The sequence below is a fragment of the Gastrolobium bilobum genome, unplaced genomic scaffold (assembly GCF_033153095.1).
Source record: "Gastrolobium bilobum isolate Gb01-03AN ecotype WA unplaced genomic scaffold, APGP_CSIRO_Gbil_v1 utg881, whole genome shotgun sequence".
In the NCBI taxonomy this organism is placed as follows: Eukaryota; Viridiplantae; Streptophyta; class Magnoliopsida; order Fabales; family Fabaceae; genus Gastrolobium; species Gastrolobium bilobum.
Window position 1 is genome coordinate 22860 of NW_026898866.1, and position 19419 is coordinate 42278.

Sequence of the window (19419 nt, forward strand, 5' to 3'; positions counted from 1 at the left end):
AGAATTTGGAGGAAGATTCTTGCTGAATTTTGCCACTAGCGAAAAACAGCCAAAGTCAGAATTTGCGCTGGGAAAAGTAAGACAGCAACCTGGGGAAACCCTGCAAAAATATTTGGACCGCTTCAAAATGGCGGTTCTGCAGGTTCCAGGGCTGTCTGAAAATGTTCACCTGCACCTAGTAATTGCGGGGCTCATGGCTCTTCTACGTTGGCTAAGTCCATATACAAAGACCCAGTCCGAACTCTGGTAGAGTTCACAACACGGTCGAAGAAGTATCTAGAGCTCGAACAAAGGAGATCGAGAATATGGATCAGAGGCAGTACCCCGGCCAAACAGAGAAACCTGGAAGTCGGAAGCAAAATGATTTCCGGGGTAAAAGACAATATGACAAAATCTCAGCTAGAGGAAGAGTTGATAAGTACGCACCTCTAAATTCATCTAGGTCACAAGTCTGGAGGGAAGTAGCCTCCACAGAGATGAAGAAAGTAGATAGACCTCGGCCATTGTTGAACCCAGCCGGGTTAGACCAATCTCGGTATTGCGCATTTCATGATGGCCCTGGACACACTACTGATGAATGTTGGGATCTGAGAGATGCAATTGAAAAGTATATTAGAGACGGGAAACTGCGTCAATATCTGATAAGGACTCAAGGATGGAAGAACAACAGGAAGAGAAGAGGAGGCCGACCCATGAGCCCGCCACGAGAAAAAAGATTCAAGGAGGAAGGCCGAGGTAAGAAGCCGGCCAAAGAAGAAGACGAATTCATGGAACCAGAGTTTGAAAGCAATGTGATTAGCGGGGCTTTCGGTGGGGGAGGTGATACCATGAATGCCAGGAGAAAATACTTGAGAGAGGTGCTTTCGATACAAGAACAATCTAAGTTTAAACAAGCTGAACCAGAGCCGCCACTACTGTACTTCACGAAGAAAGAGTTGGAGGATGTGGTGCCAGGATATGTTGATGGGTTAGTTATTACAAGAACGCTAGTCAACTGCAAAGTCAAAAAGATATTTGTGGACAACGGAAGCTGTGCCGAGATAATCCTATGGCAGGCATTCCAAAAAATGAATCAAGATGAGGAATATTTGAAGCCCTGCAACACGGCTTTGATTGCATTCAATGGCCATAACACCATCCACAAAGGGTATATTGATCTAAGGCTCACTTTGGGAACCAAAGAGGCATACTAATCTGAAAGGGTAAGGTTCATTGTAGCCGACTTCCCTTCGGAATATAATATGATATTGGGAACACCGACCATCCACAATTGGGATATGTTGGTTTCCTCCAAACATCAAAAACTTAAGATGATTGGTAAGCAGAACACAGTAATCACTATTGCCAGGGACCAGAAGGAATCTCGAGACTGTTATTTCAAATCGGTTAGGGCAGTAGAAAGTAATCCCAAGCCTTCAGCCGGGATGAAAAGTGGTAGCAAACAGGGTGGCTCAAGCAAGGAGGAAAAGACGCCGGTCAACATGGTGGAATTGGACATAAGGGATGATACTTAGATCCCGAGGCCTAAACCTGACGGAGAATTGGAAGAAGTGACCAATGGAGAGGAGGGACAAACTGCAAAGATCGGTAAGGGGTTGTTGAACGAGGTGAAAGTTTAACTTACCGAATGCTTAAGGAAGAGTAAAGACGTTTTCGCTTGGAAGTCCTCAGAAATTCCTGGGGTAAACCCTGCTTTCTGTTGTCACAAGCTTGCAGTGTACCCGGGATCTAAGCCAATAGCTCAGAAGAAAAGGAAGCTCAGCCCGGAGCGTCGGCAGGTGTTAGAAGATCATGTAAAAGAACTGCTGGAAGCAAGGTTCATCAGGGAAATACAATACACAACTTGGCTTTCCAACGTGGTAATGGTCAAGAAGCCAAATGGAAAATGGAGGGTTTACACAGATTACACTGATTTGAATAAAGTATGTCCTAAGGATGCATACCCTATGCCTAACATAGATCAACTGGTTGACAGTTCATCCGGGTTCCAGATGTTGTCCTTCATGGATGCCTATTCGGAGTATAATCAAATCCCGCTACATCTGGAAGACCAAGAAAAAACTGTTTTCATTGTAGAAAAGGAGAACTATTGTTACAATGTGATGCCCTTTGGGTTGAAAAATTCAGGGGCCACATACCAAAGAATGATGAATCAAGTGTTCGCAGACCAGCTGGGCAAAAAGTGTTGAGGTATACATAGACGACATGATAGTCAAGTCGACTAATTCAGCAGTGCACATGGGAGATTTGGAGCCGACCTTTGAAAAACTAAGACGATACAACATTCAGCTAAACTCGGCTAAATGTGCTTTTGGGGTCCTTACAGGAAAATTTCTTGGATTTATGCTGACTCACAGGGGCATTGAAGCTAATCCAGATAAGTGTAGAGCCGTGCTGGAGATGAGAGCCCCGACGAATAAGAAAGAGATACAGCAACTGACAGGAAGGGTAGCCTCCCTCACTAGATTTTTACCTCAGTCTGCAAAAACGGCACTACCTTTCTTCAAGCTACTTCGAAAAGAGGTGCAGTATGGGTGGACTTCGGAATGCGAAGCCGCATTCCAGGAGATTAAGAAACAGCTGGCTTCACCACCAATATTAATCAGACCGAGAGAATGGGAGGCATTGATAATGTACCTTTCTGTGGGAGATGTAGTTGTCAGCTCGGTCCTAGTTCAAGAAAACGAGGAAGGGCAGCAACCGATCTACTTTGTGAGTCGTCTCCTACAGGGTGCGGAACTCAGGTACCAGAGGTTGGAGAAGGTGGCCTTCGCCTTGCTAATCTCGACTAGGCGACTCAGAGCATATTTTCAAGGGCACCAGATTGTGGTCAGATCGGACTTGCCAATTCGGCAGATCCTTCACAAGCCCAATTTAGCGGGAAGAATGATGACTTGGGCTGTGGAAGTGATATAGTATTCGAAAGTCGTAAAGCAATCAAATCCCAAGCATTGGCAGATTTTATTAGGGAGCTTACTTCAATCCAAATGGAGCATTCAAACAGCCCGGACACATAGAAATTATACGTGGACGGATCTTCTAACTCAAAAGGCAGTGGGGCTGGGGTCATCATCGAAAACCCGGTAGGAATATCGGTTGAGTACTCTATGCAAATGCAATTTGAAACATCAAACAACCACGTGGAGTACGAGGCCTTCGTAGCCGACCTACAGCAGGCTAAGGAACTCGGAGCACGGAAGCTGCAGGTTTACAGTGACTCTCAATTGGTTACTTCCCAAATTGAAGGAAGTTATCAAGCTAGGGGACCATTGTTGACAAAATATCTGGACTCTGCAAGGCAGCTAATAGCGGAGTTTGAGAAAGAGGAGTGATGTGCCTCTAGCAAGTGTGGTTTTTCCATATTAAAATTGATAAAAATTGATTCATAAAAGAGCAACTTAAATACATATTTGCTAATTATATTGATTCTTTATTTTCAATTATATTTCTCACCTATTGGTTGTGTTTTTACAGGAAAAAGAAGCGAAAATTATAAAAAGCCTATTAACGCAATTCCACACGGTGCAGCACACTACAAGTTCCAGTAATATGGCGCGGAATGGCGGCACACTGGCGCACACCCGCGCCAATTTTCGGATTTCACAGCGGTGTTTTGCAAGTGGCGCCAACCGGCGCCAATTCCATGTTGCATAGGCCAAATTCCAGGAAAATGACGCCACTTAGCGCCAAACTCATGCTAAGTGGCGCCAAAGTAAAGTAAAAGTGGCGCAAACCAGTGCCCAAAATGACAAGAAAGTTGGCGCCAAGTGGCGCCCAAAATACAAGGAGTTGGCGCCAACTGGCGCCAAGTTACGATTAATAGGTTCCAACTTTTGCAATTTGCACAGAGGCGCGGCGCAAACTGGCGCCGGGTTACGAGAAAATAATACTGTGCTGCGCGAAGGGTATTTTTGGAAGAAAGAAAAGAGGCATATAAATAGAATCCTCATGACAGAATTAGGTATTCAGACCTATTCTTCTGAAGAGAGACGACGGCGGTGCTCAGAGAGGATTCCTGGGATCAAGTTCTTCTTCTCCTTTCTCCTTAATTTTATGCTTTTGAATATTGGATTATTTTAGCCATGATTATGTTTGGCTAGTTTATCTTTTATTGTAGTTAGGGTCACGAGCCCTATGTGAACCCTTGTTACGATGGATTGATTTAGTTTTACTCATTTATATAATTATCTTTGTCTCTACCTTGTGCGTATTTTCTATTTTCTTTATTAGAACTGATCAATCTGATAGTTGAGAATAGTTTGAGGGTTAGAACCCTAGATAAGAATATTGGGGTTTTGATCTTGAAAGGGGGTAGGATAACAATTGATATGCATGCTAGGAATAGATGTGTATTTAATTGCGGATGCTTAAATTATTGCGTTCATTGCTTAATACCATGAGGAACATTGCAAGGAATTGGGGTTCCAATTGGGGATTAAAGGGTTAACCTTGTAAGGAATTGAGGGTTAACTAATAAATATTCTTAGATAATAATTTATCTGAGTAATTATATGAATAAGTATTGTGAATCAATTCAAAGTAAGAAGTGGGGATCATAAGGTGAGTGCGCTCTAGCTACAATATTTTTCTCATATTTTTAAAATCAATTCTCATTGTTATTGTTTTATTTCTCTTAAATAAAAATTTAAAAACAAGTATTTACTTTTATTTCATATTGTTACTCAAAATCAATTCGCAATTTTTCCATACAACAAACCGAGTTTTCCAACTTAAGGGGACTGGTTATTGTAGTACTTGGTTTACAATCCCTGTGGAGACGATACTCTACTTACTTTCTATATTACTTGTGCGATCGGTATACTTGCCGGAGAGCATCAAGGAGGTTAGTCATATTTCAAGAAGCGAAAACAGCAGGACAGACATATTATCCAAATTGGCAAGTACCAAAGGATGGGGAAACCATAGGATGGTGGTTGAGCAAAGTATCCTAGAACCCACGTGTGTCATGCAGATATCGGAGGTAGATGATTGGCGTTACACCATCATCGACTACATAGAAAATGGGACGTTACCTGTAGGAAATGAGGAAGCTAGGAAGCTGGTTAGAGATGCAGCACTATACACCATGGTGGAAGGATAACTTTACAGAAAAGGGGACTTATTCCCCTTTGTTGAAATGTTTGAGTTTGGATAGGGAAAAATACGTTTTGTCTGAAATCCATGAGGGAATCAATGGCCAACATGTTGGAGGCAAGGCTTTAGCCCGAAATGCACTTAGAGCCAGTTATTTCTGGCCATCTATGAGTAATGATGCAAAGGAACACGTGCAAAAGTGTGACCAATGCCAGAAGCACGGAAAGAACCTGCTAGCTCCCCCAGAAGAGTTAAGTTTGATCACAGCACCATGGCCGTTCTTTAAATGAGAGATGGATCTTTTGGGCCCATTTGCGGCAGCTGAAGGCCAGTTAAAATGGTTGATAGTGGTTGTTGATTACTTTACTAAATGGATAGAAGCAGAACCGGTGGCCACCATCACTTCGGCTAGGATTCAGCGTTTCTTTGAGAGAAACTTGATTTGCAGGTTCGGGATTCCCGCCGAGATAGTCACAGATAATGGAACCCAGTTCACGAGCAAAGCCTTCTAGGAGTTAATGGAAAACCTTCATATTCGACATCGATATGCATCGATAGAGCATCAAACTAATGGTCAAGCAGAATAAAAGGATTGAGGAGGAGAATAGAGCAGTCTGCCAAAGGAAAATGGGTAGAAGAGTTATACTATGTACTCTGGGGGTACAGAACCACGATGCAGACGTCTATCGGGGAAACCCCATTCAGGTTGACATATGGATGTGAGACCATGATCCCGGTGGAATTGGGAGAGCCGTAATGGAGAAGAGTCCAAGCTCTATCTCAGACAGAGGAAGAAAATAATAAAAAAGTAGCAATGGAACTATATCTGATAGATGAAGCTCGAGTTATGGCTCACTGCAAAAACTTCGCGGCAAAGCAGCTAGTTGCTAACCGGTTCAATAAGAAGGTGAAGCCTAGATCGTTCATAGTAGGAGATTTGGTACTTCGAAGAGCAGACGTTGGAGGGCGAAACGCGGCTGAAGGAAAGTTGGCTCCAAAATGGGAAGGACCATACATAATTAAAGAAAAATTGTTGGAAACTCCGCAAGGGAAGAGCATTAGAAGGACATGGAATGCAGACAAGGTGAAGAAATATTTTCGTTGAAAAGAAGAACGAATTTTATGTTTCCTTCTTGTAGTTGAAATTTCAAGTTATGAATAATTGAATAAAGTAAGCATCTCTTATAGGAATGTGTTTTAACTCTAGTCCGAGGTATTGGAACCCGACTTGCCTAAGGGCAAGCTTGAGTTCCAGCCCGGACAAAAACACCGAGGTATTTGAACCGGTCTTGCCCACGGGCAAGATTGAGTTCTAGCCCGGCCAAAACACCGAGGTATTTGAACATGTCTTTCCCAAGGGCAAGATCGTGAGTTCTAGCCCGGCCAAAACACCGAGATGTTTGATCCCATCTTGCTCAAAGGTAAGACCGTGAGTTCTAGCTCGGCAATAACTCTGCGATGTCGAAACCTGCATTCCTAATGGGAAAGGATAGTGAGTTTTGGTCGAAAATTAAATCCGAGGTATTAGAACCTGCCTTGCCAAAATGAGCAAGGACGTGAGTGCTAGCCAGGAAATAAAATCCCTTAAGGCATTAAAAAATCATCGTACAAAGACGAAAGATTAGCCGGGATACAACGCATTAGAGAATAAGGGGACGCCCTTAATTCCTAAGAAATTCTTGCAGAAAGAAGCAAGAGTCGTTAAACGACGAATATTAACAAAACTTAGGACGAGTTGACCTCTAAAACAATTAGTTGTGGCACAGTGCCACATCCAAATTAGACATCATATGGCAGATTATAAAATGTTCAAAAAGCAGTTCAAAATCTCCAAGATAATTGAAAGGAAAACAGGAAATTACAAAGTAAACCGGCATCCCAGTTCTTCATTCTTGGATATCATTGTGCATTATCTCTCGCATCTCTGCTTCAAATTCTGCGCCAGCAGCCTCCACCTCTGGATTGACCTCCACTTGGGAAGTACCGTCCTCGATTATGTTTTGGTCAACTGATGGGGGAGGGATATAAATCCTGCCCCGAATATAGCCAAAACAATCAAACTGATCAAGCTTCAAGGTAAATTCAGGATTAAAGTATCGCACTTGGTTAACACCATTCTTGAAGGCTAATGACAGCTTTCTCAAGGGCAGCCTGGTTAAGATAATAAGCAACTTGCAAATTCTGGAGATCATGCTTCAATTTGTCGTTCTCCATAGTCAGTGCCGCAATTTTCGAATCTCTCTCCTTTAGTGCAGTGGATTGCTCCTTAAAATGATTCACAATACAATCCTTGTCGACAGTCAGATTAAGGGCGTCAGAAATGAACTTCAAGTCTGCTTGTGATTGTTCTAGGGAAGACTTTAGTTCGGCAGCACTATTTGTTAGATTCTCATTGTCTTGAATAGCCTTGTCATGATTAACCCGGAGTTCGTCCAACTCAGCAACAACTTCAGAATTTTTATCTAACAGCAGAGAGTATGGCTTTAGCAGTGATGCCGCCTTGAAAGTATACAATTCAGCTTTCTGAAGTTCTTCCATGGGCGAACAACACCTCGAAGCTCTGGGGTTACCCCTGAATCCCATAATACGCCCCTCCTAAGTCCAGCTGGGAGGGCGGCTGGAGCTGGAGCACCCCAGGGAAGAGAGATCACGGCACGCGTGTTACCCCCGCCAGCTGAGGTCAGTGAAGCCGGATTAGCATCAGACTCTAGATTATTAGAGTCGTTGGTGAGATCTAAAATGGAGACGCCGAAATTGAAAGCGGGATTAGAAGTGGTGGCTGCAACAGGACTGACCGTTCTTGGTCTCTTGGAAGGTGGTGGGGGTGGTGCAATGGTCGGACCTCTCAAAGACAAAATGTAGTCCGGCCCTGGCCCCTCCTCTTCCATGTCAAAATTCATGCTGGAACCTGCAAGAAAAAAGGCGACATTACAATAGTTAAAGGAAAATAACAAAAGTAACAAAGATGAAATAATGAAGCATACTAGTTGGTTCTGGGTTGGAATGTGACTTAGCTACTAAGAAGGCTACACTTAGATGGCCTTTGGAACGGACATGGGCCAATAAAGCTTTAGTATTGAGTTTGTCCTCCTTTGACAACCTCAGCTTGAAGTCAGTCGACTTGCGAAGATGATGTTCCTGAGACCAATAAAGAGGAAATACTCCTTCCTCATCATCACCTATAAACCACGGCCTCTCGCCAACCTCGGCCACCACTTTGAAGAAAAATGGTTTGAAATCCTTGAAAGATTCGCTGTATACAGAGAACAGCTTCCTAGAAGGTTTGCTAGCACGACCTCGAATGCTAGTCCAGCCCTTAAGCTCGGGAGGCTCCGAACTAGTGCGGGGGTGTATATGTTAAAAAAGTAGAAGAACAGAGGAACGGTGCATGACAGAGATAAGGATGCACACAGCTGCTCGAATGCGACGATATAAGCCCAACCATTAGGGTAAATGTGAGTTGGTGCGAGGAAAAGGTGATTCAACAGTTGTATCCTGAAAGGAGAGAAGGGAAACCGAATCCCGATCTTCGTTACGAGATCGCGGTAGAAAAAGGAAGAGTGTGGTTCTTCAGGGTTCCGTCCTGAGCAAACAGGTTCATCCTCAGCAGGAGTGAATGTGTTAAATCCAACCGGGTTGCCAATTGGAAGCCTGGATACCTCCTTAGTGGACATTTCGAACCTAAAGCTTAAAACTTCTTCTGTAACCCACGGGTATTGCTTTCGAAGGTTAGTACTAACGGGGGCAGAACCTTTCTCTGTCGGATTCACTTCGACCTCGTGGCCCTGGCTGGAGGAAGCAACCTCCACGTTTAACTTTGCAGAAGGGGACTCCATAAATACCTAAAACAGCAAAATGAGAGGATTAAAAAGCAAGAAACAATACGTAGCAAAGAGAATACGTACCAGAACTAAACGAGTTAGTATTGGAAGAACTTGAGTCATCGGATTCAACGACTGAAGCCGGGGTAGATAAACTAGGATGGTGGAAACAACTGCCTAACACTAGGTCGGCCATAAAATCGTTCCCCTTCTCAAAAAACTGGGCACTAAGATAAATACAATTGAAGCATGGTTCTAAACACCTAGCACTCGGCTGAGCGGGTGCTCTTTGGAGAATAGGAAGAGGAGCAGGGCTACAGGCTGGAATGAGAGTCGAATTTAAAGGAAGAGAATTGAGAACCGAGTTATGAATTGGACGTCAGGACGGAATCCCCAAACCACGACGGAGACCTCTAGGACCCTGGCTTCGTCCCCGAGTTGAAAGGCAAGAGGAAGGCGCTTCTCTACCTCGGAAGCCCTTTCCTCGCCCTTGGAGTGAAGGGCGAGATGAAGACGCCCCTCTACTTCTACCTCCTCGGTAACCTCCCAGTAAGGCGGCTTAGGTCTCCTCCTCCGTACGAGGTCTTCCGTACAACCAATACCTTGGACCAGGAGGCAGGCTTTGGATAAACCTTTCCTCTTCTTTAGCATGTCTATCTTCCTCCTCGACAGTAATTTTGTCAGCACGACCAAAGATGCGAGGGCAGGTGGACCCCCCTCGAATAGTAAAGTTTCTTTCACCCATCCCAGGAGAATTCTCGCACTAAGATACGTCAAGAAGTGAACAAGCGGTAGATAGTCTTATATAAGCAATACAGTGGAAATAAACAAGGTTTAACAAGACAGACAAGAACAATGTGGCACATTACAGATACAAGGATAATAGAATCAGACTCATTACAAAAATACGCATACAACTGAACCCAAAATGTAAGGAGAAGATTATAAACAGGAGATAGCGTGGAAGAAAAAGAAGCAATCAGAAGGATGAAGAAGAATGCCAGTAAGCGTACCTGAGAAGTATGAGCTTCAAGAGTAAGCAGGATGTGAAGCGAAAAAGAGGTGTGAAAAGCGATGAGATGGCTGACAAATGGTTGAAGAATTGGGATAGTGGGTTAATGAGGAAACTGAAGTTGAAATGGTTAAACTCGCGAAAACCAAAGGGCAGGGATATTAAAGTAATTTCAATATAGACAAGACAGTTGAGGGACGTTTTTGCAGTAGGAATTAATGCAAAAGCGGCGGAGGAAGAGTAATACTACACGTCGCACCCGTTGAAAAGGGGAACGTGGAAAGGCAATCATTATGTGAAAAAGGAACCGATCCTTGGAACACACCAAGAAAGTGGAACTGTTTCGAAAAGGAATGTTATACCACACTACGGTAGAGCAACCTGGATATAGCCATATCTGGGATAGCCTGAGAAATCTCTGTTATCTCCTATAGCCAGGCTGATAAGCCGAGATTTGAATCAAAATAAAATAGCAGGGCCAGATGACCAGCACCCGGGCTAAAGCACAGACATCAAGCGGCCTGACTTGGACATCTCGGCATCCTGAACGCTCAGTCTACCGGGCTGGGGGCAACTGTTATGGACCTGAGTAAGGCCCACGTCCACAAGAAGCCCAAGTAACACAAGCCCAAATGTAAGCACTATAAATAGGAGCTAAAGACCACAGGTATGACTGATCTCTCTCTAACCCTATTTTATGCAATCACAACAGTGCACACACACACACCCTTTGACTAAGGCCGTCATATAGTGAGTAGTGATCCACTGTTCCCAAGATACCTAATTCATAGATATCTAGAGAGAAAGCATTAGATCCAACATTAATCACCTGATCTACGGTTGGACATCTCTGCCTTAGGGAGAACATAAGTAAATTTATATATCATAAAAAAGAAGTCGATCAACAAACGAAGTCGTAAAAATATATGTATCAAAAAAAAAATCGTAAAAATATGTTATCATGCGAGACGAGTTCATATGATAAAGTTTGTGAGCTTCTTTTTTTTTTGGTGTGGCAGTTTGTGAGCTTTTATTGATGTGAATGTAATCTAAAAATAAAATTTACCATCAGTTAATTTTAAAATAATTAATTTAAAAACCAACCAATTAATCTGTTAGCGGATAGTACATCTTTTATGTAATATGTAATTACATATTACATTTATATATTGAGAAAGGATATTCTTACTACTAAAATCTTCTACTACCAATTCATTACCTATCTAATCATCATTGAATCAAAGAGAGAGAAAGCTAAAAAAAATTTGAAAAAAGAGAAAATGTTGATACAATGGTGATTAGATAGGTAGTGAGTTGACAATAGAAGATTTTAGTAATAAGAATATCTCTCCTCTTATATATTTTTGAAATTTCATTAATAGATTCTTTTTATAAAAAGAAACTATTCATTAAATTTCATTAAATAAATTTAAAAACCAGCCAATTGGTTTGGTAGCACATATCTCTCAGAAAAAACAATACTCTCTGTCCAGTATAGCTAGATATCTCTCTCAAGAAACAGTACCACTATAGTATTGATTTATTATTATTTAGTTTATTTTAGATAATTCGGAGATACCTGCACACAAATATCTGAATACAATCTCCTTCAATTATTTTGTCCTTAAAGTATGATCTCTAAAGCTAATTTCTCGTTAAAACAAAAGATACATTGGATCACTGTCATCGGAAAAAATGTGAGACTAATTCCCCTTCGAGAGGGAAACAATTTTCCTCCAACTTTCAAAGAATTCTAAGAATTTATTTTAGTCAAGACTTAGACTTCTGATCAAAGCAAATCCTTAAACACTCAACTGCCAAAATATTATTATTTATGTTAATATTTCTTGGAAAAAGTAAAAGTATTATTTTATTTGTGTTTACAGCAGTCCAAGTGTGAGAGTTGAGGAATTTAATAGGACAAAAGGATAATAATCCAATTGGAATAATTGGCTTATCTATATGTTACTTATTTTTTTTATTTTGTAATTTTAACGGTTAAAAGAAAAAAAAATAACTATGTAGAATACAACATGTATTTGGACATGTTAATTAATAGAGTTTCCTCTTAAAATATTAACAATTTCATTAGATATTGATAAAATACATCTACACTTTCGTGAGATACATTTTTATAAATATATCTTTTTAACTGTAATAATGGTATAGATGTACAAATCATAATGGAGAGGCGTGTCATCTAATTAGTTTTCAAGATTCTAAAAGTAATGTATTTTTATTTTTTTATAAACTACAAGTATTTTTTACAGGAGACAATTTTTTTGAGTTTGGAATATCAATATTATGGTAGGGTTAACTCTCTCAAAAGAATTTTTTTATATTTACAATGACTTATACATAAGATCTTACTTAAGCGAAATCAAGCATATATTACTTGAATTAAACATTTTTTTTTTTCTAAAAGTAATGTATTGCGCTATTGAAGGTATGTTTGGTAGAAGTTTTATTTTGAGTTTGATGAGGAAGTGTGGGTGGCTATTAAAAAATATAACGTTTGGTTCAGGTTTTTGAAAAAAATTACTAGGCAAATAGGATGGTTGGAAAACGACTTTGGTGTTATTTTTGGTGAAATTCACTGTCACTAAATACCACTTGAGATGTGATATTTTGAGATAACTAGGAAAGTGAAAAAATAGGTGCGAAGTTCCTTTCGAATATAGACTTTGCAAATTTAAATAAATTTTTCGAGTAATATTTCGGTTAACTAAACATCTTTTTTTTAACTTTTCCATCACTTTTCTACCATTTTCCCATAAATTATATTTCTTTAATTAAAAAAAATTTCTACTCTACCAAATACCCCTAAAAGTAAACAATAGTTATTATAACAAGCAATGATCAGTGGAAAAAAACTTCGGAACACTAGCAACCATTTGGTTTGAGTTAGTGATACAGTAGTTTGTTCTCCTTAATTATTTGCTGGAAAGTCTCTTCTTTATAAGATCCGACAATTATTCTAATTGAATTGGTTGTCTTCGATAAACTAAAAGGAAAAATCATTTTAAAAAAGGATTTATTAATCTCCTTTGATAGAAGATAATTTGCCTCATGTATAGAAACAAATTATGTGAGTTCCATCATTTTTTAAAAATAAAAAAAATAAAAAAAGAATGAAACAATTTTTTATGCCTCACTAGCATAAGATAATTATCTTCTACAAAAAGAGATAATTTAAACCCTTTAAAAAAACTTACTGGAAATTCCTATTATCTTCCAAAGATCATGATTTTTTATTTTATTTTTTTTGGGATTTCTCCTAATAATGAATTTTTGTTGTGTAAGAGATAAAATTTCAATGAAAAACTATTGTAAAGATTTTTGACGAAAATCCTGGTTTGTCGAAATTTTTTAATGAAAAACAAATGAATTTTAAAAGTTAAAATGCTGCTATCTTTTTTTTAGCCAAGGGTTAGTTGCTTTAAAAAAAAGCATAAATTAAAAGATAATACAAATTTTTAAAATATAATTTTATCCTTATAATATCAGCTCCATTATTTTTCCTTATCCCACAATCATTTTAAACCTATCACTTTATAATTAAATATTTCCCTCTTCTGGGTTTTCACCCCTACGATATCTTCTTTTGGTTCTCGTCAATTTTGCTTTCGAGATCCCTTATTTCTTGGTGAAAGGTACAATCCAATGCTCGGTGTTTGGTGTTGGTTTTTTTCAACCTCTTTTAAAAAGAGTAAAGTGTGTGTCATTTTAAAGAATGTAAAGTTATGTCATTTTAAAGAATGTAAAGTTATATCATTTTAAGAGAGAGAAAGAAATAGATAAAGGAGAAGAGAGAGTTGACAAAAAAAATAAAGGTGTGGGTCCCACCTTTTTGTGAGAATGAAAGAATATAAATTGTGTCATTTAAAAAGATAAATATTTTTCCCTTAAAGAATGTTGTTCATGTTTTTAAGACCATCTATATGGACTTATGTTGGCTAGGAGGGTTAGGTATTGACTCCAAGATACTTGACTAGCAAGAGTAGCCTCAGCAATACTTTGACTACCAAAAGTAGCCTCAATCCTTGTATATAATAATTGAGCAAAAATGTATATAAAAAAAAAATCCTCTAATTGAATAATGTAAATGTTTAAATAAATAAAAAATTATAATTGCAATTTCAATGTGGTATATTAAAATTATAAATGCTTTTTATCCAAACATTATGTTAAAAAAGAACTTTTACATGTCCTTTTTAATAATTATATGATAACATCCAAACAATTTTTTATATAAAAATAATTTTCAAATCATACATCCAAACACAAAATAACTTTACCTCTTAAAAAAAATTCTTTTGAAAAAAAATAATGCATAATTTTTTTTTTTTTTAAAGCACATCCAAACGGGCTTTTATAGTCTTTATTACATTTTTTAAACAATAATCTCGGTGGTTCAGCTGCAGGTGCTTTCTATGTCGTATTGCTTATCATAGATTACAAAATTTTTATGCATAGATTATAATATTTTTTTCCCTAAATCACCAAGGATTCTACATCAAGACTATTATGATAAATCGTTTTAGTTCTGACGACAAAGCTATAACAACTTTGTGCCCTTCATCATTCATTGCTTTCTATATGTGATTGGGAAGAACTATTGGAAGCATGTGACTGAGAATTCTTGTTGAGGATGTAACCTTTACACCCCATGTTTTGCAAGGACGTCATAAAATTCTGAACACCATCATCTACAGCACTCTTCATATGTTGAGAAAATAACTCTGGCTTTTGAGAAGCTTTTATGGCCGAGATTGCTGTAGCATTTATCTGCAACAAAAATAAAATAAAAAGGGTAGAAGGCATAAGCCAAATGATGGAGTAATTCTTCATAAACTGAACTGCAGGGGTAAATTACTTTTCATTCATATAATAATTAGGTGACAGCGACAGTATATGCAAAATTGGATACAGTAATCTTTCCTCTCTACATATGTTTAGGAGATATATTTTTTCCTACACTTTCATATACCAAAAAAAAAAATTAATGGTCCAGAGAAATAGAGACAAACAAGTTCAAAAAGTTTTCATTACTGATTTAGCTCATTAATCCTGGTTCATTTGACTATATATACTAAACAAGTTCAAACCTACATGAAGCTTTACCTTTTGTACTTCTAAAACCTATATAAATAATCATCATAAGCCACAGAAAAGTATGGAGTTTAAAACAGCCTACTCCATCCACATCTTCAATTGATTGAGTTTCTATGTAAGTTAAAGGAACCTTTGACTTCTAAAGATAGTTTTTAATTATAAAATGAGAGGTAACAGAAAGGATATAAAAACATTTCAGAGATTGAAAGTGAAAAATGACTTGGCATATTCAGGGACCAAACTCTGAGTGATCCTCCAAAATAATAAATTCTGGACAATAATCCATGCTTTTACAGATGACAAAGTTGGCAGAAAGCAGCAGAGAACAGGGTCCCCCCTTCCCACAAATATTTCAGCTCAAAAACCAAATATTAAAACCACCCATGGTCCAATCCATTACATTGTAGTTGTAGACAAAACTTTCAAAAACTCTAAGCCAAAAGAAGTTAGGTCCCAGAGGCTCTCAACTTTAAAATTTCTAAGAACCTATAAATTCGAGAAATTCTAGAAGTCCCAAACCATGCCCAAATGACTTTTATGTATAGCCTAACTCTGAAGAGTTTTACATAACGTAATATGGTGTTCACAAAGTTGAGTTATATAAAGCATGGATTGCAGGATTCATTAATCAAGCTCGCATACTGTAAATTACAGATCAACTAAAAGCTTGTAGATCTCAGATCAAGACCTGTATTTCCTGCCACCAACAGGCACTCTTGTAGTCTCGGAATATGTGCATTAGACATAATATTTATACAAATAGATCCAAAGTAACTCAGTCCTATATATATATATATATATATATATATATATATATATATATATATATATATATATATCAACAACATCAACATCAACATCAACAACACCTTTATCCCAAATTAATTGGGGTCGGTGGTAGATGAACCCACATGAAAGATACAAAACGGTTGAAAAAAAGTAAAAAAAGCAAAAAATAAATAAATAAATAAATAAAAATAAACAAATAAAATAAAACAATAAAATAAAATAAGATAAAATAAAATAAAATAAAAATAAAATAAAATAAAAATAAAATAAAATAAAATAAAATAAAAATATATGTATATATAAATAAATAAAAGTAAAAAAGAAAGGGACAAGAAGAAGTGGGGGAAATGAAGGGGAAAGGGACTAAAAAGGGACCATCTAGAACATAGGAATAACAGCGGGTCTAACCCTCCACCATACTTATAGCTTTTCTCTATTCCGTTCTAAGACATACTGTCCGCCAATCTATATCCCACTCCATTAAATCTTGTTTTACTACCATCCCCCAAGTAAGCTTCGGGCCTCTTTTTGTGTTTAGCTCTTGGTAACAAACCTCTGTTCTTACAGGAGCATCCATGGGCCTTCTCATCACGTGCCCAAACCAACTCAATCTATGTTCTCTCATCTTCTCGGCTACCGGTACTACTCCGACCTTTCGTCGAATATCTTCATTTCTTATCTTATCCATCCTTGTGTAACCACACATCCACCTTAACATCCTCATCTCTGCTACTCCCATCTTATGCTCATGTTGCCTGTGTGCTGGCCAGCATTCCGCTCCATATAGCATTGCCGGTCTTACTGCCGTTTTATAGAATTTTCCTTTTAACTTTAGGGGGATTTTGCGGTCACACAAAAATGCAGATGCACTGCGCCATTTCATCCACCCTGCTCTGATTCTGTGATTTACATCCTCATCAATCTCTCCACCTTTTTGTAAAATGGAGCCCAAGTATTTAAAAGCATCTTTTTTGGGTACCTCTTGACCATTTAGATGCACGGGCTCTTGGTCCCCATCTCGTACCAGAGAAAACTCACACTTCAGATACTCAGTCTTGCTTCGACTTAATGTGAATCCTTTGGATTCCAATGTGCTTCTCCAAAAAAGTCATGCTCGTGGTGTCTTTTATAAAGAAAGGGAAAAAAGAACTCCAAAAACCAATTATGAATACAAAAGAGATTACCTAATAAAACTTACTATGAAGCACAGATATAATATCATAACAAGACATAAGAAGCACAAATCAAAACAGGCCCGCTAAGAACACTGTGACGCAATAAACTGATAGCTACAATAAAATTAAGCAAACAAATCTAATAAAGAAAGTAAATGCTAAAAGCCCAAATCAAAGTAATACTTTTAACAACGACAAAATCGACATCGTACCGATTGTGAGGCCATCTGCACCAAAGCTTTGGCAAGTGGGAATATGCAAAACCTTTTGACAGATAAAGAAACAAAAATAATTAGTAAGTACGAAATAGAGATTTTGTTGCTTACTTAGTGCTGCATAAGTTCTACAGAAGTAGAACTTTATATTATCTTTGCACTCCTTACTAAGCAGACAAAGCAGTAGATCAAATAATGCTTAAAAAATATATAGTGGACTTTTTTTATACTAATTTACTTTAATTTGTTCATTAGGAACCAAATAAAAGGATTTAAAAAGAAAAGGGAAACATCATACATTCCTCGGCCACCAGCAAGTGCTTCCTCTGCCGGCTCTTTCCATTCATCAATTCTGTTAGACACAAATCAATAGTATATCATAGTTACTACTATTTGTAAAACATACCACAAGATTAATAGAAAAGCAAGAGAACGAGACAAGGAGATTACACCCATCCATAGCGGCGGTCAAACAGAAGCCGCTTTGAAGATTGTCTAGAGTTTGGAACATTGATTCTGGAGCTTGTGGATTCCATCTATCACACGTATTTGCTTAACCGAGTGTAGGAGGAGGGAAAAAGGGAAAAAAAAATAACTCCTGTTACTATAGCTGGAGATGAAGGTCACCCATGACAGTATATCCAGAAAGGGAGAGACATTTTGCATAAATAGTTTCTACCTTTTTGGTGCTTATTTTCAAAATAAAATGTTAATTTGGAAAACTTAATTTGGTTCAGACTCAAGAGATGTTGACAACTAAGAAAAAAGTGAAATACACAACAAAAACCTTATTGCAAAAACTAAAAAAACCACTCCCCAATAAACCCCGACTAATGATGGTAGGGGTGAATATGCAAGGAGACTATTTTGTGCATTTGAACCCGTGATCTTTCAGTCACAAAAGAACAGTTTTACCATTGAAGTAAACTTGCCCTCTTCAAAAAAAAAAAAAAAAACTTATTGTATGTATTTAAAACTTATTGTTCTAGCAATTTTCCACATTCAATCACAAGGCTTCTTGGTGTTTGTATACATAACTAAAAATTCTCACCCTATAGTTAAACTTTGACACTCAATAATTCTTTAAAATAACTACTGGCCCAAAATTCATATTTTAGTATCTTCAAGACCTCAACCTACAAGGCTACAAGTCTTTCAACAAGATAATTAAAGTTTTAACAAAATTTTTGCAAGCAAAGCATAATAAGATACAAAATAGTTAATCTATATCTTGAGTTGAGAAACCAACACACTTCAGCTAGAAAACAGTACAAGCTACTAATATTTGCTCTACCATTTTTCTCAACTCAACCACAGAATATTTAGCAAGCAAATTACACAATTTGAAATTAAAACCACATGTCAGGTTCAGCCTTATAAAAAAAATTTAAAAAAAAATTGCCACACAGGACCTGATTCATATACCATCTAGCCCATTTCTGTTAATTTCATCAAACACCCTGCACTCTTTCTTGAAGAAACCTCCCACACAATAAACTGGTGAGATGTTATTTAACCTTTACAATAATCAAAAATTACTGAGCACCAAAGTTTAAAAGCTACTAAACATTAATCATTAAAAGTATATATTTATATACCCTTTTCACCGAACATTAACAAAACTCTTTATATTTTTTTTCTGAGAATTTGAGGTTTAAGTAACGGAGAGAATGCACAATCAGTGATATTTCCAATCATGAAACCATCCCAGAAGACGGAAATTAAACAACAAAAGAAGGTACCTTTGAGTAAAAGTTGAAGCTTGCAAATGGTTCTGCCTCAAAGTAACACTTTTTTTTTTAACCAAAAGCGTCTTACATGATCTTTGTGTGACGAATAGAAATGGGTTCGAAGCTGTGGGTAGAATGTGGTGAGAAAGAGATGAAATAAGTGGAGCTGCAATGGGAAATTTTGGCCGGTTCGAACCCAAAATTGGTAAACCGGTCCGAGTGAAATGCAATCAAACCAGTGAGAATCGATCCGACCTAACCGTTTTAATGAAAACCGCTGACCGATTTAAGGAAAACCGGACGGGTCATGGGAATTTTTATACGATGTCGTTTTTTTTTTCCGATATATTTCTCTTATAAATTGAGAGATTTATAACGAGAAAAAAAATAATGCAAACATATTACACATAATTTATTTTGACTGAACCAGAATAAATTATTCCGGTTCAAGGAAACCGGACGGGTCAT

At 37.9% G+C, this 19419-nt stretch overlaps 2 protein-coding genes across 2 annotated transcripts; one reads left to right on the plus strand and one right to left on the minus strand.

The window, feature by feature from the left end:
* Positions 1-305: 305 nt before the first annotated feature.
* LOC133284833 (uncharacterized) lies at positions 306-1193 on the plus strand. The gene has a single exon (XM_061481945.1). The coding sequence runs from the start codon at positions 306-308 to the stop codon at positions 1191-1193; it is 888 nt and encodes a 295-aa protein (XP_061337929.1).
* Positions 1194-14271: 13078 nt separating this feature from the next.
* On the minus strand, positions 14272-19088 carry LOC133284854 (uncharacterized). The gene is made up of 5 exons (XM_061481963.1): positions 18964-19088; positions 17672-17773; positions 17520-17573; positions 17219-17270; positions 14272-14715 (listed from the first exon to the last, which is right to left on the minus strand). Exons 2-5 carry the CDS (start codon positions 17755-17757, stop codon positions 14509-14511), a joined length of 399 nt encoding a protein of 132 aa, XP_061337947.1. The 5' UTR covers positions 17758-17773; positions 18964-19088; the 3' UTR covers positions 14272-14508.
* Between the last annotated feature and the right edge of the window lie 331 nt (positions 19089-19419).